The 21,012-nt window shown below is 41.9% G+C and overlaps 2 protein-coding genes across 3 annotated transcripts; both read left to right on the forward strand.

Annotated features, from left to right (window-relative positions):
- Nucleotides 1–1,964: 1,964 nt before the first annotated feature.
- Nucleotides 1,965–5,933, forward strand: LOC130467471 (uncharacterized). Its single transcript, XM_056835980.1, has one exon. The coding sequence runs from the start codon at nucleotides 1,965–1,967 to the stop codon at nucleotides 5,931–5,933; it is 3,969 nt and encodes a 1,322-aa protein (XP_056691958.1).
- A 1,789-nt stretch (nucleotides 5,934–7,722) lies between these two features.
- On the forward strand, nucleotides 7,723–16,476 carry LOC130467902 (uncharacterized). Of its 2 annotated transcripts, XM_056836905.1 has the most exons (8): nucleotides 7,723–7,841; nucleotides 7,941–8,214; nucleotides 14,027–14,867; nucleotides 14,950–15,108; nucleotides 15,195–15,512; nucleotides 15,595–15,735; nucleotides 15,805–15,912; nucleotides 15,998–16,476. In XM_056836905.1, exons 3-8 carry the CDS (start codon nucleotides 14,028–14,030, stop codon nucleotides 16,301–16,303), a joined length of 1,872 nt encoding a protein of 623 aa, XP_056692883.1. In that variant the 5' UTR covers nucleotides 7,723–7,841; nucleotides 7,941–8,214; nucleotide 14,027; the 3' UTR covers nucleotides 16,304–16,476. The 2 variants fall into 2 exon arrangements, with proteins under 2 accessions (XP_056692883.1, XP_056692884.1); XM_056836906.1 differs by having other exon boundaries at nucleotides 7,751–8,214.
- Nucleotides 16,477–21,012: the final 4,536 nt, after the last annotated feature.

Raw genomic sequence — 21,012 nt, forward strand, 5'->3', positions numbered from 1 at the left:
GTGTAGCGACTAATTTGCGACGGAGGGAGTAAGATGTTACCCGGTTATGATCATGTAGCAAAACAAATGTGTCGTGGTATGAAGGCCACTGACTTAGAAGAAAATTTCGCTACTGCCGGTACATGCTCTCAAGTGACGAATGCCCCTCAAGGCTAACACAACCCTCCTTCAAATCCGTGCACCTGAACTTAAAAGGTGGAACTGCTCAAGAACTACTCAGATCTTTAATACTTCCTCCATTTTTTTTAATTGCATCATATGTGATTTCACGCTTGTCAATGCACTATTTTAACCACTAATATCTCTCATTATACATTTTAAAAAATTATTTAAATTTGATAATTTAAAAGTATATATTTCGAGACGAGTCTAACAAGATCCCACATGAATATATTTTTCCTTACATATAAATCACAAAATATAACTATACAATAATATGTAAATAGTGCTAAAACCAAGATGGTGCAATTATTAAAAAATGGAGGAAGTAGGATTTAGGGTTTGTGTTTTGATATTGTGTCTAGGGTTAATTTTTTTTTGTATATTTTTCTTTATTGATGGAAAAACATAAGTATAGATATACTCCTCCACAAAATTATGAATAAGGAGAAGGAAAATTTGGTATTTACTACCTTAAAAATACACCACTTTTGTATTTACTACCTTATGAAATTTTTATTTTAAATTACTACCTTAAAGTTCCAATTTTTTTTCATTTACTACCACTTTACAGTTTTCTCATTTTAAAACTGGGATATTTCTTTCGTTTCTTAACCGTTTAAAGTGATTCAAAGTTCATTATTTTCCTTTTTCTATAAGGATTTAATTGAGAACGACATTTCAAAATAATTCGTTTGGTGATTCATAAATATTTTAAAGTTTTAAAGATAATATTTAATATGTTTAACCTTTTACAAAATGTTAAAAGCAAGATCCCTATGGAATCGTTACACATAAACGAGAAGAATGGGCTTTGAATCACTTAAAATGATTAAGAAACGAATGAGATATCTCAATTTTAAAATGAGAAAACCGTAAAGTGGTAGTGATTGCAAAAAAAATCATACTTTAAGGTAGTAATTTATAATAAAAATTTCATAAGGTAGTAAATACAAAAGTGGTGTATTTTTAAGGTAGTAAATACCAAAAAATCCTAAGGAGAAATTCACTAGCTTCCAAACTCTTGCAAATAACGGAACTCCAACTCCAGTTAATTCGCCGGCAAGCGCTTCTGGCCAGCGCACATCTCCGTCACCATCTCTCTCCCACAGCTTTCCCACTTCCCCTGGTCCGGCGGAGGCGGCAGGAGTGGCGGGTTACTTGGCTGACTCCTCTTCGGGGGATTTTCAATTTTACAAGGCTTCATCGGCGGGTAGTCCACCGTTTTCGCTTTCGGAACGCCGGTCAAGCTCGGAATCTGATGGGGATTCTGATTCCCAGGATATTGATGAGGCAACCCCGATGGATTATTCCCCGCAGTCCGTTCTGCATTCTGGTGGCTCGTCGCCGGTAAATGGGCAATCCCCTGTCTCTGTTACTTCTTCTCCTCCTGCTTTCTCTGAAGTTCAACAGGGTCATCTGAAATTGTCTCGTAAAGGGGACAAAGTGTGGAAGTGGGTGAAGAATATGTGTCCAGTTAAACGTAAATCTCACGATGGGGCGCGGGCTAAATCTGTTTCGGGCTCTCAGTCTTCACCTTGTTGTTCACTTATGTTACCTGTCAGGAAGAGGATGTGTTGTTCTGGTTCAAAGGGGAAGCATGTTTCCCCTATGCCTAAGGTTACTAATGCTTCTGTTGTTTCAGGGAAGGGTAATGTGGTCGACCTTAATGGGCCACCAAATGATCAGTGAAAATCTGCTCTTGGAACTGTAGGGGTTTGGGTAATGCGGACTCCCCTAAGGTTCCTTACTTGGCTTCGTTAGTCCGTTCTTTTGGTGTAGATATTATGTTTATTATGGAAACTATGGTTTCTTTAGGTAGTGCTTGTCAAAAGTTAGCTCCCCTTTCCTTTTCTGGGTTCTGTGGGGTTGATGCGGAAGGCTTAAGTGGTGGTCTAATTTTGCTCTGGTCATCGAATGTACTTTTATCTCCTGTGTCAGTGTCAAGTAGGTTTGTTCTTTGCTCTTGTACAAATGTTGTTGATAATGAAATAAGCTACATGCTGTTTGTGTACGGTGCGCCTCATGTCCAGGATCGTTTTTCTATTTGGAATGATATTGCAAATATCATTTTAGAATTTCCTAATATCCTCCTTGTTGGGGATTTTAATCAGGTGGAGTTTATAGAGGATAAGCTGGGTGGGTCTCAGTTAATTCCAGGTCGATTTGAATTTATTCAATGGCGTTTAGAGAATGGTTTGATTGATATTCCATTCTCTGGTCCTCCTTTTACCTGGACGAATAATCATCGAGATAATAGTGTCACTTTTGAGCGATTGGATAAGGCCTACGCCTCTTCTGAGTGGTTATATTCTCATCCTCAAACCACGGTGATTCACCAACCAATTTTCTTGTCAGATCACTCGGCGATTATTCTCCGCTCTGATAATATCAATGCTCCTCGTCGCCCTTATCGTATCGAGAATTGGTGTCTACAAGCTAAGCCTGTTGTGGATTTTGTCATTTCAATGTGGAATCAGCCCGTGATTGGTTCACCAATGTTTACTTTGAGTTCAAAACTTACAACTATTCGAAATTTCCTTTTCACTTGGTGCATTCAAAATCGTCGGATGTGGGGGATCAATTGGCGGGAGGTTTCTTTGGCAGTTGAGTCTGCTGCCTCTGCTATTGGTCCAGGTCCGTCTGCTTCTCTTTTCGTAACCATTAAGGATGATTGTGTTTCTCGGACTCAAGCTATGTTCATGTATTGGCGGCAACGATGTAAGGTGAAATGGGATGCTCAGGGAGATTCTCATTCTAAGCTTTTGTTTGCTTCGGTACAGGCTAGGAAACGCAGAAATTATATACATAGCTTGCAGGATAGTGAAGGTCATACTTATTCGGCAGGTCCTCAGCTTCGTCAGCATGTTTCGGACTTCTACGCAGATCTTTTTGAGGTGAATTCTCCTTCTTTAGATCCATTATTGTATGATTGGAGCGATCTCCAGCTTCGAACGCTTTCTTCAACAGATCAGGCTCATCTGATGGTTCCATTTTCGGCTCTGGATATTCGTGTGGCCATGTTTAATATAGCTGATGATAAATCTCCTGGCCCAGATGGATTTTCTGCTGCTTTCTTTAAAATCCATTGGAGTGTGGTTGGGGGCCAGGTGGTCCAGGCTATTCAACACTTCTTCGCTCATGGGTTTATGCTTAAGGACTGGAATCGTACTTTCCTGGTTCTCCTCCCTAAGGAATTGCATCCTCAACTGGTTTCCCAGTTTAGGCCAATAGGCCTCTGTAATGTCATTTACAAATGTATTGCGAAATGTATCACCCATCGGATGCGTACAGTTTTGCCATCTTTGATTAGTGACAATCAGAATGCCTTTGTTCCAGGGCGTTTAATGTCTGATGAATGCCTGATTGCTCATGAGCTCTTGTCTTTGGTCAATAGGACAAGGGCTAGGAAAAAAATTTACGCAGTTGTCAAATTGGATATGAATAAGGCTTATGATCGTGTTCGTTGGGATTTCTTGTTTCAGGCTTTGTCGAAGTTTGGTTTCCCGCCTTCCTGGGTTAATATTATACGTCAATGTGTGTCTACAGTCTCATACCAAGTGTTGGTGAATGGTGAGCCGACTCGCTCTTTCCAACCCAGGTGTGGCTTACGCCAAGGAGATCCTTTATCTCCATATCTTTTCGTCTTGTGTATGGAAGTTTTCTCGGCTTTGCTTCGCCGTGCTGAGCAGGCTCGTCTTCTGCAAGGTATTTCAGTCTGTAGGGGTGCTCCCTCGGTTTCCCATTTATTCTTTGCGGACGATGCTCTCCTTTTCTTTCAGGTTTCACCGGATGCGTGCAATCAGGTTGTGTCAGTACTCTCGGAGTTTAGTGCTATTTCAGGTCAGATTATCAATCATCAGAAGTCCTTTGTCAAGTTTAGTCCGAATACACCTCAAGACTATCGGGATTTCTTAGCGGCTTCTCTCGGTCTTGGCCAACGTCTTTCGTTGGGTCCTTACTTGGGTGTTCCAGTCGACATTGGGCGTTCGAGATGCTCTGCTTTCTTCGGTCTTGTGGATATCATCGCTCGTAAGTTAGCTAACTTTTCCTCTCGCAATCTCTCGGCGGCAGCAAAGTTGGTTGTTATCAATTCAGTTCTGGTGGCCTCTATCACTCATGTTCTCTCGGTCTTCTTAATTCCGAAGTCCATTTGTGAACGAATTGATAGCTTGTGTCTTCGTTTCTGGTGGAGGTCGTCTGATTCGTCTCGAGGAATGTCTTTGGCTCCTTCTTCGATTATCCATCTTTCGAAAGGTATGGGAGGCCTGGATGTTCGTAAAACTGCTACCTTCAACCATGCCCTTCTGGCTAAGTCAGCCTGGCGTATTTTCCATCATCCCCAGTTATTACTATCTCGGATTTATAAGGTTCGGTATCCTTCCTTGGCTATTCATCCCCCTTCGGTGTGTGTTTCTCGCCCGTCGTGGGGATTTAGGAGTTTGGCCCAAGGGTTTCAGGTTCTGGGTCAGGGTATTGCTTGGAAGCCGGGTGCGGGAACTAGTATTAAGATTCTCCAGGATGTTTGGGTTTCTTCTGAGTTAGTGGCTTTTAAGGCCTCAGCTATTGGGTCGGACTGTCCTACCCATGTTTCTTCATTACTTGATCCGCGTTCTTACGCGTGGAACGTTAGTGTCGTTCGTCGTCTGTTTACAGATGCCATCTCTAGTCAGATTCTGGCTTTGGAACGACCGACCGCTTTGTTAGATGATGTTATGTATTGGAAATTTACTCTTGATGGTCGATTCTCGGTTCGCTCGGCATATGCTATGCTTCTCCGACAGTCCCATAATGTGGCATCTGAGGTTTCTACTCCGTCTGCTTCTTGGTGGAAGCGTTTTTGGGGCCTAGACATTCTCCCGCGTTTTAAGGTTTTTCTTTGGAAGTTATTTCGGAATGCCTTGCCTCTGGCAACTCTGTTGTGCCAGCGTGGGATGCCGGTTGATCCGGTTTGCTCTTTATGCCATCAACACCCAGAAACTGCCTGCCATCTTTTTCGGGATTGCCCTTTGCTTCTTCAGTTCTGGTCGGTGGAGCCTTTGCGTATGTTCTGTCCTTCGTTTTCTTTGAATTCGTTTGTACACTGGTGTGTTCAGTTCATTACTAATCTTTTAAAGGCGCCTCGGGGTCTTTTGGATGGGTTTATTTCTATGCTCTGGACGATTTGGGTGATGCGTAATCAGGCTCGGTTTAGGAGTGTGGAGTGGGACCCTGGTGCTTTTCAATCTATTTTGGCTGGCTGGAATCTCCGGTGTTCTGAGGTCCGCGCTCTTAGTGTTCTATGTCGTCAACATAGGGTGCTGGATGGTTCTTTTATCGCTCGAGCTCCTGGTTTGTATTCCCTAGGGTTTTCTCAACCAGATATTTGTCTTGTTTCAGATGGTGCTTGGTTGGCTGCTTCTAATAATGCAGGTCTTGGTTGGGTTCTTCAAGACCCAGTCTCGTTAGTTCGGGTTGGGGGTGGGGCTCAGGCTTGTGTGGTAGGATCTGCTCTTCAGGCAGAATTGACTGCGTGCTTATGGGGTCTCCAAATGGTGGTTAGGCGAGGGTTTGCTAGGGTCCTTATCTTTACGGATTCCGCTATTATGGTTGGTTTATTGTCTGGTGCTCAGACTAGTCCAATCTCAGTTAGCTGGCTTGTTCAGCGTTTGCGGGCTACTCTTCACTCGTTGTCCGGGTTTTATGTTCGCAAGGTCTCTCGTCGCTTGGTTTATCCTGCCCATGTTCTGGCTACTTCCGCTCGTCGTCGCCAGCTTCTCCACCATCGGTTTTAGTTCTTTTGTTGTTGTTTAGTTTGTTTTATTGGCTTTTTGTATGCTTTTTCGCTTTTCTAGTCCTCTTGTCAAAAAAAAAAAAAAAAAAAAACTCTTGCAAATAGGAAACATGAGTTAGGTGGAGTATTTTAGTAACTTCCAAACTCTTAGCACCTCACGAAACGAATTGTTGGTAAAATGATTAGCTTTGTGTTTCACTCACAATCAGTGAGTTCCACGACTACCCTGCGGCAAACAAGCCTTAGCCACAACCAAGGTGTGGATGCAACTGTGAACTTGGGAATAAAGCTAAGCACACCAATTTTATTTTATTTTGCATTATAACCAACAATAATTTGATAAAAGTGAAAATATTTTAAATAAACGTAATTTGCATTGTTTAAATAAAAAATAAAATGAATCTCAGTCCACATTAATTAATTATTAAATCGCGTGCATGATACTAAACGTAAATAACAAAAATGGATGGAGGGAGTAGTATATTATGTAGTACTCCAGTATGTAGTTAATTTTTTAACAATATACATTATGTGGTATTTATTGTATAGTATATTACAATCTCAAGCGTTACTTTTTTCGAACATTCATAATATCAGTAACATTTATCTGCTACTAGTTGGCAGTTGCCCGCTCCTCAACAAATAAAAGTTACTCATTATGATCAATTTTGCGGACACATGGCCTATTATTGTGACTTTTCTACCGATATTAATATCTACACTTTAAAAAGTGGGAGATCAATTACTTCCTTATGAACAGTAACTGCATATACCAATAAATCATTTTACTTCTTTTTAACTAATTGTATCCTAATTTCTTTTTTAACTACTAATTATATCCTAATTTCTTTTTTAACTAATTTATCAACTACCTTTATTAAGGGCAATAATTTTATTGATACCTTAATCTAAACACTTCACTGCATATTTTTTAGGTACTCCCTAAACTCATATTCCTTAATCTAATAATCTCACTCCTAAGTACGAAGTATATTTAGAGCTGAGTACATGTACCAAATGTTTTTTTTTTTTTTTTGTACTAACTTTATCGGTTTTGTTTATTTACGATTTAGTACAACCGATCAATAAGAAAAGAACCGATTCAGAGTACACCTAACTATACGTATAGTTAGGAACAAGATAAAAGTTCTCATATACGTTTCCATGTCATTTTTTGTTCAAATGAAATGTAGAACACGTACTGGTGTTTAGTATCGAGTTTCGAGTATCCAACTTGTCAACTCTTTTTTTTTAAAGGAAAAATACATTGAAATTATGATAGCCTTCTGTCAATATTGTATCCTAATTTATTTAAGGTAATAAATGTAGAACATATACTACGTATTAGGGTGTTCAATTTTCAGATATAGGATCTGATCTGGTCCAAAATTTTCTGATCGGAAAAATGTGATCCGCATCCAATCCGAAAATTTGGGTTATCCGAATTTTTCGGATTACCAGAAAATGCGAAATCAATCCGAATACAATTTTTTTTTAAAAAAAAATTAGGGTGCTAGAATCCATCAGTGCTATATTTGAAATTTCTAGCCACACTGCACGCAACGCGTGCAGCCAGCTACTAGTTAATATTAAAATAATTTTATAGTACGTACTACGTATTAGTTAAAAAGTTTTAGATTCAAGAACATACATATACGCTTTGAAAAGAAAAAAAGTGTAAGTAAATATAAAAAAGGAGTTGCATGTATAACGTGACACGGGTATGAGAGTGAATGTGGATGATTCACATGACAAAGTTTCGTGAAAAAGTCGGATACATGACACATTGAAATATATTGTCTAGATCATCTTCTTAGACAACCAAATTCGAACTATCATGTCCAAGATTGCCATAGTTTAATTTTCCATACATATAATTTCTTTTGTTTTCTCATACACGAATCAAAAGGTACGTAAGAATGTTATGTTATCCCACTTTTTTTTTACTAACATCATAACTTCTTGTCGTATGATCATGTCGTGTCATCAGATATTGTCGTGTCTACAGGTTTGGACGTGTCGCCTTGAAGGGTCGTGAGTAGAAGCAAGCGACCGACGACAGGGAGTAAGCGATCAGAATCTAGGTCAAGAGCATGGGCCGAGGTCCAGTCTTCAGCACCGCCTATAAGGTTGATCAAGTCAAAGGAGCAACCAACAACTAATAATTTGTTATGGATAGGCGGAAGACGTGGAGAGGTTGGCCACCCAACTAACTCCTACTTTCCAGGGATTCTCTTAACCAATGTAGTTGTTGCCCTAGTGCTATAAGAAGAAAAAGTCAGGTACAACGGAAACACAAGTTCTCTCAAGCATTCAAGCATTATCAATTATTCTAAGCATTTTGTCAACTATTCGTAATCATTGTACTTTCATTATCACAAACACTAGTTCCTTTTACTTAGATTATTCTTAGGTATTATAGTGGATTGGTGGCGTCATTGCCACCCGCGGTTTTTCTACCTATTCCTGGGTTTTCCGCGTCGCCGTCTCCTTAGGTCGTCTCTCTTTTCAGGTTTCATATACTCTTTTGCTTAGTTAGTGTCGATTCAAGCCAAGTGTCTCCCCATAGACGACATTTGGCATAAACAGTTTGACGCCGTCTGTGGGGACATTAGGTAGGTTTTCCTCCAAAAACTCTATCAAAAAAAATATCTTTCAAAATTTCTTATGGTGATATGAAATTCGAGAAGATCCGGATCGCCAAAGTCAAGGCCCAAGATAAGTTGGCTCACCAAAAGGTAGAAAATGAGCGACTTGCGTCAGAAAACGTTTCCTCCAAAGCCTATGTTGAGAACCTCCAAAAGGAGATAGAGTATGCGAAGAGCTCGAAATACAAATCCCGCTTCAAGTTCACTGGAAAATCTCACAAGCTGATCAATGAATTCGTCGACGGCGAAGAAGACGTCGACTACGAGGATGAGCCGCAGTCATCCAAAGACGATGATGCTAGAACCAGAGGCCGCGACCCTTTAGCTCGTTGTCTGAAATTCCTGGAGAAATAGAGTTCGTTGATGCTGAAATTGGTGACCAAACTGTAGAGGGCCTGTTGAGACTGAACCGACCAACGGATATGCTGCATCACCCTTTTGCGAGGAGATTGCCAGAGTAACATTCTCGCACCTGATGAGGATCCCCGTCTGGACCACCCTATATGAAAGAACAACAAACCCTTACCACCACGTCAACGTCTACAAGCAGTGGATGTGGTAGATCGGTATCCCATGGGACCTAGTTAAACCTGTTATGTGAAAATCATTCGGAGCTACCCGAGTTGGACTAGTGTTGGAATGGGATTATTAACATCACCCCTGGAACCATCTTTTGCCTAGCCGACCTGATAAACGCCTTTTATCAACAATTCGCCAGCAGTCGTCAGCTAGAGAAGAAAAATAGCAACCTTTATTGATTGTTCTAAGATCCCACTGAGTCGGTACGTAATTATTTCAGTCGATTTAATTGTGAAAAAGTTAGTATAAAAAACTGTGATGCCAAGATAGCTAACGAAGCCTTTAAAAGAGGTCTCATCCCTAATTCGAAGTTGTACCGAGAAATCACCAAATATCCGTGTGCAACGTTCGAAGAGGTCAGGTCCAGAGCTTGCGCCCAAATGCGCATGGAGGATGATGAAGCTATCCGGGAATCAGCACCACGACTAGTAGGGGGCACCAATGACAGAAGAACATATACCTCGAGGAACAACAATTGGCTACACCAACCATATAATGGCCAAAACCAGGTACAAAATGTCAATCAATATGATGATACTAACAATGGTTATAGGCATGAGTGGGCCGACTACCCAGACATCTCAGAACACAGTTTCAATGTCGACATTGGAGGCGTCATCAACACCCTTTAAGAAATAGGCGGGAACATCAGGTGGCCCAGAAAGAGGGACAAGCCAGACTCCATGAAGGACATGAGCAAATGGTGTGAGTTCCACCGCGATAAGACTACAAAACCGAAGATTGCATCTCCCTCAAAAAGGAGGTCATATATCTGTTGATAAGGGTGTTCAAAAGTATCCAACCCGCTTTCCCCGATCCGTTGACCCGCTTCAAAAAAACCGGGTAGTTTACTGAATTTTTCTGGAAATGGCGGGTCGGGTACCCGACCCGGGAAAAAAGCAATTATCCGGGTCGGGTCATGGGCCGCTTATTTTATGTAAACGGGTACATGAATACCCGTTAACTTGAAAAATAATATTGGAATTTGGATGAGTTTGACTCTTCACTCTTCTACTCTGACTCATTTTATTCCTCTACTCTCTCTCCTCACCCCCAAACTTCCTCCTCTCTCCTCTATGCAAATTTCTCACAGGAATCCCTCATCTTCAAATACTTTTACGGCTGATCTTTAACGATTTTTGGCATATGATGTATTTCTATCCTATATTCAGCACCCCACCAAAAAGAACACTGTCAAAACTCACCATAAAACGTCTGCAATCATTTTCATCGAGTCATCGGCCTTACCGCACCTCACCCTTTCCAGATCCAATCTTATCTTCTTTGTAGGTTGTTTGATTTTTATTGTTAGTTGCTTAAGCTAAAGATGCGCTCTAATTGAACAACTTTATTATGGTACCTGCACACAATTGTAATATGCATCTTTTTTGTCTTGTTCAAGTGTTATGCATTTCTACTGCTTAATATCATTATTACTCATGGAGAAATTGAGGAATGTGATTTTATATTGTTGTTTTTATCATCCTATTTCACGATTTTAGATTTGGAAATGTCAAAGTGTTGTTTTATTTTGTTTAAATGTTTGGCAAGGAGATCAGTATATTAGTTCAAAGAGGGGAAAAAAGTCCAGGTACCCTATGATCCGACCCGGAATAGTCGGGTACCCGATTACCGAGTGTGAGGGGGTCGAAAAAGCACGAGGCCAATGCATGACCTCGTCCCTCGTGGGTGTGACGATTCTTTTTATTCAATCAAGTGTAATTGGATTTCCTGTGAGTTTACGCCCAATTGACTAGTAATATAGAAGTCGCTATTCAGTTTTTAACGACAATGAGAAAAACTGACAAAACCCGGTTATCGTGACATAAAGGGAGTGCAATTATGTTTGACCATGACGGCCGTAGGTTCCCTTGTGATCCCTGGTGTGGGGATCTCTCAATATACACCCGCAAGGTAGAGATTGAGGGTTCGGGGGACTGTAACTACCGAGAGAAGTACTTCGCTCGTCGATAACTCCAGAGGCAGGATATCCTTACTAGCTCAGCATAAATAATTGAAGGGACATGCGTTAACTATTAAACTAATCTGAGTTGGTTTTAGCAATATGCAACATATAATACTAATTCGATCGTGATTATCTGATTCAAATAGCATTAAGGGACCTAGCATGATAATCCGATTTCCCAAAAATATTATATTTGTTAGGCGTGATAGAACAATCAGATTAGGTTAGTTTAACAGTTCATAAAATGGGCGAGGAAAGCAGTTAAATCATCGAAAAGGGACACATTACGACGCACCCTTGAGAGGTGCGTCACGGTTCTCAGAAAACTAACCACTTTGACTTTGCTATTTCTCCTTTTTATTTAACGAATCTCAATTATGGGACAGGATACGTTCTGTTCGATTTATGGATCGATTGCGACAGAACGCGTGAACAATTTCGCAGCGAGAGGCTTAGGCTAAGGGTTGGAGTCAATACTCAGAATATAATTATGTGTTGTTGTGTGTTCTTTCACGTCGAATTTAGGGGTCTATTTATAGGGAAGAGTTCGTGGAAAGATAGAATTGCAGAGTTCTAATCCACAAAGAATTAGGAAAAAACACGTACCCAGGTATTTTCAGCGCCCAGGCCTGGGCGCCGAAGATTTCGGCGCCCAGAGCTAGGCGTTGAAAATAGGGTCTGGGCTGTTTTCTTTAGTCAGATTCGGATTCCTGAAATCCGTAGAGTTTGAGATTTAATCGAGTCTTTTAGCGCGTATCAATTTTATGACGGAATGCGTCTGGCCCGTTACGAACTCTAGGCTCGTTAGGATTTTAATTAATATGTAACTCTTATTTCCGAATCCTATTAGGAATAGGATTCTCGCGGTTTTCTATCTCATTTAGGATTTATGTTGGAGTGCAACACCTAATTCTGACAGGTTTCTATCCTTTATGATTTGCCACCTTTAGAAGCTACCTTTTACGGCAATTACTATTTTTAGGAGGTTTCCATAAATAGCAGGTTTCGGGTGAAATGAAATGGGGAATCGAGATTCGTTTATTTTATAGGAGATGCGTTGTCAAGTGGAGATTTATGCTTTCATCATCGAACCTTTCCCTTGCGGGAATGGGGACAAAAGTAGGTGTCTACAGTTAGCCCCCACTTTGACTGAGTCTTGGAGTAAGACGATGGTCAAAGTATTAGGCGGAGTGCGTCACACAAGCCATGGTGTATGTGACCTGTTTTGCGAGGGTCTCACGAGCCCCCGAGTGATAACATTTGACTTAAGGGTCATCACTTGAAATGTCGACATATCCCTCACGTGTCATTGGGATTTGTCAACGGATAGTATAGAATACTCCCTCACTTTGTCATTGGAAGTATCTAAAGAGGCGTAGAAACTCCCTCACTTTGTCATTGGGAGTAGCTACAGATGTTTTCGAAATCAAAGCTATGAAGTGTAATTGGGCCTGGACAAGCCCAACCACGAGGTAAAAAATGTTTTTAAAGATTCTCATTTTTAAGGCTAGTTAAACGAGAAAACTCCCTTGTTTTTATAGGACGTAAAACGAAGGAAAATCCAACCCCCTTGTTTTTATAGGACGTAAAACGAAGGAAAATCCAGCACCCTTGTTTTTATAGGACGTAAAACGAAGGAAAATCCAGCAAAAGTTATCGTTGCAGCGACTAAGGACCTGCACGGTTTAATGGCGCAGACCCCGCCGGCTAAAGATGGCGAGCCTGTCCGCTAAGGGTGGACACCCCGTTCGATAGAAGTGGACGAATCTATTTTGAAATTTGTTTTGCTTTTTTTTTTGAAAATAAGGACCTACGTGGTTTGCGCCGTAGACCCCGCCGGCTGAAGATGGCGAGCCTGTTTTAAATTTGAAGATTTTATTTCTTTCGAAAACTGAGGAACTGCGCGGCTAGTGACGCAGACCCCGCCCGCTGAGGGTGGGCGAGCCCATTTTGAATTTCTTATTTTGCCTATGTAGAAGGGCTTTTGTGATTACAACCTGTTGGTGGGTCGTAATATTTCTTGATTAGATGTGTCCTATAAGTGGGTCCACACTGTGTATATTTTTGTTTAACCATATATATATATTTTTTTTTTTTCAAAATACCGTTTTTTTTGGGAAGAAATATCAAGATAACGGATATCTTACACAAAATAGGGGAGTACGCGTGCCCGACAGCGAATATTCGCTGTCTGGGAAGCATTTTCAGCGGCCAACTGTGGGCGCTTGAATTTCTAACACCCAGAGCTGGGCGTTGAAAATGCGAAGGGGGAGGCTGGTCTTTAAATACGCGGACCGTCTCCTTCCTTTCCCATTTCCACCATTCTCGCTCAAACTCTTCACTTCTTTCTACTGATTTTTGCTCGTTTCCTTTTCTTCACGAATTCTACTCCAAATCACTTCCTAATCCTCCCAATGTAAGTAATTTTCAGTAATTTTGAGCTTTTTTGTCAATTTCAGTATTTTTGTGCATGAAATTGATTTGGGGTTTTTTGATTTTGTGCCCCTTTCCTTCAATAAGATAGTTGGAAATGTTCCACATAACATGTTAATTAGTTTGTGCATGTTAATTTTTGCAAGTATGTTGATTTTTGTTGAATTTGGGCATTTTTATGCTAGCCCCCAAGTATACCTACGACCCTAGTATTTTCTTATAATGTAGGTATTCTTGGTATATTGCTTGCGTTCCTCATAATTCATGGGTGACAAATCATGGGAGAATTTTGATTTTGCTGGAGTTAATTTTTACTTAGGGAATTTTGCTAAGTATGAACTTAGTATCATGTTTTTAGGGAACAAAAATTGTATGACTCCATTTCATGAGTGAAATGCACTCTTTTTAGGGATCGGTATGAGTGCCGATTTTGTCAAAGGTATAATGCCTTGTTGTATTGTTGATCAGCATGTCTGACGAGTCGTTACCCCCTCCTGGTGGCCACGAGGAGCGTGGCATGACGCGTCAGTCTACTGGCCCGGGTCCCCTATGGGTGGGCCCTGAGCTCTACGACGGTCGTGATCTGCACTACGACCTAGAGCACCACGTGACTTCCCGCCTTCACGCGAGGAGAGAGACTACGGTTCACGGCTATGGCGCAGCGACGAGTGAGACCGTTTTTAGCTATCTGAGCTCGGACGCCCAGGCCTTGGTGATGGCGAGCTCACTGTTTCCGGTGATTGAGACCTTCTGGGAGATACTGCGGCTTAACATCTCCCTGTCCTTTCTACGGTCGTTCATGAGGTGGTGGTGGGATACCACCAACACCTTCCATTTTCCTTGGGGCGAGATGACGATCACTCCTGAGGACTACACAGCTTTGACGGGCTTGACCTTTACAGGGAACCCCGTTCGTCTGAGGTCGGATGGCCCATCGCCGACTGTTGCTGAGGGTACCAGGCTCCTGGGCTCTTGGATGGGTAGTAGATTACCTTCGTACCAGCCCCGTGGGATACCTTTCGCTGACCTGATGTGGGCTTTGGAGCATGGGGTAGAGGAGTCGCCTTCGAGACAGGCTCGGCTGTTCTACCTCCATTTTATTACTTCCACTTTTCTATCGGGTCCGACTGACACTTTTGACCCGAGGTGGATAGGCATGGTAGAGGACGTGTCTACACTGGGTGACTATCGCTGGGGCGATTTGGGCTATGCGACGCTTGTCGGCCAGATGAGTTTGTCGGTGCGCGACTCGGACTCGAGTAGACGTCACTTTGTGATTACATTAGCGGGAGTGCCGCGTTTGATCGACGTATGTGCCTAGACTTTCTTTTGTTTTCTCGCTTTTACCGGGCCTCTTTTTTTAATGTTTTATTGTCCTTTTCTTTTTGCAGCCGTGGGCCTTTGAGCACTTATCTTGGCTGGCTCCCCGAAAGGGGCAGAGGCCTTTGGAGTTCCCTGCCGGTCGCCATTGGGGTTGGAAGAAGAAGCTGACAGTGCGTCCACCGCCCGATATCGTGTGGGATCTTATCTGGGACGGGAACCCAGAGCATGTACAGAATCTTATCCTCTATCTCGTATTTCGTCATTCTTTTATATTTTCTACGTGCGAGATCTGACTGCGTTTGTACAAAAACAGGTGGTTTGGACCCCATGGCTCTCTTTTAGGGGTACCCATTCTTCGGTCAGGGATAGTTATGCCCTGAGCCAGATGCGGGTCTTGTTCGTTGGCCGCCGGGACCCTGTCTGGTACCTGGGAGAGCGGGTACGTATGCAGACGGTCGGGGCTTTTTCGGTGCCCAGGCCTCCGCCTGCGACCATGCTGTCTACTCGCTCGATAGGCGAGTCGTGGAGGGTCCACTCGAGGACTGGCGTGCCGGCGACGGAGTTGGTGATAGAGGGAGCTAGCTATTACCAGTTTATCCAGGATTCTCTTCGTCTCCCGGAGCCTGGCGCTGTAAGTTGCCTCCTCTCTTCGTATTGATTTTAGTGTTTTCATGCTCGTGCCCATGTGTTTATGCCCACTGTGTTTTGTGCAGGAGTGTCCTGACCCTTCGTTGGGGGGATGGGTGCTTCCCGATGCTCGGATCTCGTATACAGGAGAGAGTGGATCCGAGATTGTGGAGACTTTCCCGGAAGACCGGGTTTTCCATGCTCCGCTCCCTGAGGGAGTACAGGCGGTATGCACCTTTTATTTGTGTACTCTTCTTATATTTTTTCTTTCTTTTTTACTAACATTCTTGTTTCAGGTTCCGGCCCGTACGGCCAATGCGATGGTGGGGGTGATCAACCGGTTGAAGTCCGCGTTGGTTCGAGCTCGGTCTGCACTTTCTTGCAGGAGCCCCCACTCTACTCGGGTAATGTGCCCTCTTTTTTTCTTTTGATCTGTACCTTTTGTTTGGCTTTCGGTTATTCACTCTCTTTTTTGTCTCTTTTATGTAGACGGCTGCTGGACGTGCCGGGGCCGACGACGCGGGTCCCTCGGGCGGGGGACACGGTCGTGAGAGAGAGAGGGCACGACACTCGCCCCTACGGCATCGCCGTTCCGACGCGGGGGTGAGTTCTTCCGGGGAGAGGTCCGAGCCGGAGCGTAGGCGACGTTCCGTGTCGGTGGCCCGAGAGCCTAGCCCCGAGTTGCAGTCACAACCTCATTTTTGGGGTGACTCTGGCTGGGGGCCCTCATACCACGGGGAGTGGAGTGGATGGTTCGGCAAGGCTTTGAGACATGGAGCCGATGACGAGTCTTAGGCTTACCTCCTGTTTTGTATATATTCATTCTTGTATTCCGCATGTATATATATATTTTTTGCGTTTTTTGGTGCAAGAATGTTTTGAGCCTTCCGTGGGCTTTGTTTTAACATATTATAGCAATGTTAGCTTTCTAAACCAACGACGAATTTTGAAAAGGAAAAGACTTTCGTAAAAATAATGAGTTCATATAAGAGTGCACACATATTTTTAGACTAACCGACTACTTGGGGTATTACATATGCATGTTCACTATTTTTTGTTTTTTGCAGACTCGTGCCATACTCCTTTGTTGGGCTTGTTCCTGGAAATTCTTGTGGCTTTGTTTTTTCATTCTATTTGGTCTTGCCCGTGCATGGGTTAGGGTATAGTGCCCTTTGCAATATCTTTTCTTCTTGATGCGTTGCATGACTTTATTATTTTTTTAATTTTTATTGGACCGAATCCTTGAGAAGGATTGCCTACGTATCTTGTCAGAATCAGGTCGCGCGTAGTTCTAGCTTTTGAATTTTTTTTTTGAAATGGTGTTCATTACACGTCTGCTTTCCCCCCAAGTGTTCGTGGTTCTTTTGAGGGTTAGAAAAAGGAGTACGAACACTTTGCAGAAGCGGGAGGGTAGGTGGCAAGAGAGAATGACCCCCGATCAAGGGCGAAGGAAATATCGGCGCCCAGGCCTGGGCGTGAAAAATAACAGCGCCCAGTCCTGGGCGTTGAAGTTTTGTCCTTCGCTTTTTCTACCTTATCGAGTTTTATGCCGTTTGCTTAGAGTAATGCGCAGAATGTTTGCTTATGAGTCTTAATGTGTTTTATTAGATGCCTTAACTCTGGACTGAATTTAAATATGGTACTTTTTTAATTGGTCTAAGTTTGTGAGGTTAGCGAATTCCGCTCCATCTATGTCAGCTAGTTGGACTGCTCCGCCAGGTAGGATGATCTTTACAAAATACGGTCCTGTCTAGTTAGGCCGGAATTTTCCTCGAGGGTCCGTAGTAGGTGCGCGGACTTCTTTTAATACAAAATCGCCTTCTTTGATATTTCGAGGTTTGACTCTTTTGTTGAATTGCCTTGCGATGCGCTTTTGATACACTTGCACGTGATGTAGAGCTCTCAACCTCTGTTCGTCTAAAAGGACGAGCTCGTCGTACCTGGCTTGAACCCAATCAGCTTCGGGTAGCTTGCTTTCTAGGACGATCCGGAGGGAGGGAATCTCCAACTCGACCGGTTGGGCTGCTTACATTCCGTATACCAAGGAGTAGGGTGTTACTCCAATGGAGGTGCGGATTAAGGTTCGATAGCCCCATAATGCGAAGTGTAATTTGTTGGGCCAATCCTTATAATTTTCGGCCATTTTTTCGATTATGACTTTAATATTTTTGTTGGCCGCCTCTACCGCGCCGTTCATTTGCGGCCTGTAGGGAGAGGATTTATGGTGTTTGACATGATATTTTTCGAGCAGGTCTTGGACTTCGGCCCTGAAGTGGGAACCTTGGTCACTTATGATTTCATGTGGAACCCCGTATCGACAGAATATGTTCTTTTCTAGGAATCGAGCGACATGTTTGGCCGTTAATTTTGCATAGGAGACTGCCTCTACCCATTTAGTGAAGTAATCAATTGCGACTAAAACGTACTCGTGTCCCCCTACACCTGTTGGTGTTACCTTGCCGATTATATCTATACCCCAGGTGGAAAAGGGCCATGGAGAAGTGAAGGTGTATAGTTCTGAGGGAGGCAAATGGTTAAGGTTACTGAAGATTTGGCATTTTGGGCAAGTTTTTACAAAGTGATGACAATCAGTTTCCATAGTGGTCCAATAGTACCCCGAGCGGGATATTTTTCGGGATAGCATTTTCCCGTTCATATGGGGTCCGCACACGCCGTTATGGTATTCTTCCATCAGTCTTTGGGCTTGGTTTTGATGGACACAAAGTAACTTGATTTTATTCGGCGTGTATTTGTACAGTTCTCCCAGAATTATGCTATATTGTGAAGCGAGGAGGCGTAGGGCCTTTTGTGCTCGCGGGGAAGTGTTTGGGGGGAATTCCCCACTTGTTTTGTAACGAAGGATGTCCGTGTACCATGGTTCTTCTTCGGTGTTTTCAGGTTCGGAGTCTATGGCACAACAATAAGCCGGCTCTTTCCTTCGCTGATGAGTCATATTTGTATAGGGTATTTTAGGCGCATTTAGGTTGCATTAATAGGCATTTATATCATTTTAGTTGCATTTAGGATCACATTTGCATAAGTTATCGTTGTCGTACTCTATTACGCCCCGTTTGTGTTTTCTTAATGTTTCAGGTGATTTTACGGTCATTTGGATGCTTTCGGAGTGTTATGAGTTGATTTGGATGATGAACGGATGGAATGTTGACTCGAGGATCATTGCATGTCTCTAGGGATAATTTTGAGTCAACAACGAAGCTAAAAGCTATTTTTCTAAGCATCAAAACGGACAAGCGTTCACTCTTTTGATGATATCTCAAGTTCTACATGTCGGAATGAGACGAATTTGATTGGGCTAGAAAGTAGACTTCAAGAGCTTTCCAACGAGAGGTCACACGCCCTTATAGGCATTGTAGAACAAGAGTTATGACATAAACAAGATGGCTCGACTATCCGATTCGCCTACGGCCCAAAACGCAGGCCCAACTCTCCTCCTTGGGCGCGAAAACCAGCGACCAACCAGCGGGCCCGCTGGTTTCTGCGCCCAAGTGATTTCCGCGCGTGTTTTGGTCTTCGTGATCGTCCAATTAAATCTTAGCTTATGTAATTGTTATTTTTTCCTATTTTGTTTAGAATTTGAGAAGCATATAAATACTTCAAGGGAATGCTTTTATCCCTCATGCTTTTATTTCCTTTAGGTTTCAATTCCCTAGATTTCGAATTCACGTTCTTTTTCTCTCTTTTCTTCTTCATGAACCCTAGTTTTTCTACATACTCCATCAATGTAATTCTTTGAGGTATAATTGATTTTTCTCTTTATTTTATTTATTGCTTTTAATTATGTTTTCATTCTTAGAATTGATTTTCATTGTTCGTTTCATGATTGAGTAGTTCGCTTTCTAGGGTTTGGGAATCCATGTTTATATTATGAATCCTTATTATTATTGTTGATGGTTTGATTATTCATTGATATTTCTAGTTGATTAGGTTTATATTGTTAATCTTTGCAATCTGATCAATTGTTTGATTAAATCATGCTAATAGGATTTAGAATCGAAAGATCGAATTTTAGAGGCTTACCTACAACTAGCAATTCTGATTATGTTAGCGATCGTACTGCATATGTTGAATTGAGAGTGTTAAGACCCGACCGTAGGATTAACTTGTGCTCTAGATAATTTGAATATTTGAGTTGTTGATGATGTTTTGATTGATTCTGAACTATGAATATGGTGAACCGTTGCCCTAGATATTTTAGTTTATTTTTCTATTTATTTTAGTTTAAACATTGAATCCTAAATTTCGTGACATTGTTAGTTTCGCCATACCTTGAAAGCTAGATTTAAATAGCCATCTCTATGTGGATTCGACCCTGCTTACCCTACTACATTGTTAGGAGGTTTCGTTAGGATTTTATTTTTGACGGGTGTACGACAACCTATCAAATTTTGGCGCCGTTGCCGGGGAGACGGTTTTACTTTTCTTTTTAGCTTTCATTTTTGGTGAGGCTACATTGTATATATTTTTTCGATTTGTGTATAAAATTCCTTTTTTATAAAAAATATACATGGCTTCTATTTGTTTTCCTCAATTCGAGAATGAAGTGTTTTGGAGGTATTATTATAGGCTCGGAGATTTTCTTGGTCCAAATCATCTTTTTGAACAATGGGAACTATGTATGGTGATTTATGAGGGATTGAATGAAGGTACAAGATTGGTGTTGGATTCCATGAGTAGTTATATATTTGTGGAGAAGACTCCAGAAGAGTGTTGGGATTTGATTGAACAATTAGCTAGGGATACATATGAGTGGGAGACGACAATGTTTGTTGAACCTACTCTGCAAAATTTCTCTTTTCCTATTTCTCAAACTCACACCCCTCCCCCATATTATTGTTCTTATTGTCATTGTCATGACCTTGATACTTCTCTTTGTCCCTATAACGAGTCATATGTTAGTACTGTTAACCCTTTCCTTCGATTTAATATGCAAAATTTCCAACTCGAACCATCTTATTGTGACATGAAAATCCTTTATAATGATGATGATGATGATGGTGGATTTGTTGAGAATGTTAGTTCATTAGAGGAAGGTTATCATTTGACTTTTGGTACTGATGAGGAAAAGTTGGATATAAAGGAGACTTTGGAGGATGAAGAATCACTAATGGTGGTAGAATCGTTGGTTGCGAAACTTTCGGTTGACGATTTTAGTGACGAGTTTGTTCACGAGGGTGGAATTATAGGTAAAAGCATTAATGTTGAGCCTATATCTCCTCCCGCCTATGTCTCGTTCTCGCGAAGGCTTGATCTTTTTCCTACATCCCCCATGTTAAGTCTTTCGCACTTTATCAATAGGTCTCCATTCCATGATACATTTGACCTTGCCGACCTTGATGCTCATTCTAAAACGTTTACATTGACCGAGGAGCCATTAGAGGGAAGTTGTAAATATTCTCCTTTTTCTTTTTCTTTTGGTTTTTCTTCTACTTCTGATTCTTTTTCTTTTGGTTTTATTTTTTCTGTTTATTTATCTAATACCCTAT

Source organism: Spinacia oleracea, chromosome 2, assembly GCF_020520425.1.
Source record: "Spinacia oleracea cultivar Varoflay chromosome 2, BTI_SOV_V1, whole genome shotgun sequence".
NCBI lineage: Eukaryota > Viridiplantae > Streptophyta > Magnoliopsida > Caryophyllales > Amaranthaceae > Spinacia > Spinacia oleracea.

What these genes read in the sequence shown, in the direction of transcription:
- LOC130467902 (XM_056836905.1), top strand. Translation starts at nt 14,028, where the DNA reads ATGTCTGACGAGTCGTTACCCCCTCCTGGTGGCCACGAGGAGCGTGGC. An exon ending in TCCCTGAGGGAGTACAGGCG is followed by an intron (nt 15,736 to 15,804) that starts GTATGCACCTTT and finishes TTCTTGTTTCAG; the next exon opens with GTTCCGGCCCGTACGGCCAA. An exon ending in GGAGCCCCCACTCTACTCGG is followed by an intron (nt 15,913 to 15,997) that starts GTAATGTGCCCT and finishes TCTTTTATGTAG; the next exon opens with ACGGCTGCTGGACGTGCCGG.
- LOC130467471 (XM_056835980.1), top strand. Translation starts at nt 1,965, where the DNA reads ATGGTTTCTTTAGGTAGTGCTTGTCAAAAGTTAGCTCCCCTTTCCTTT.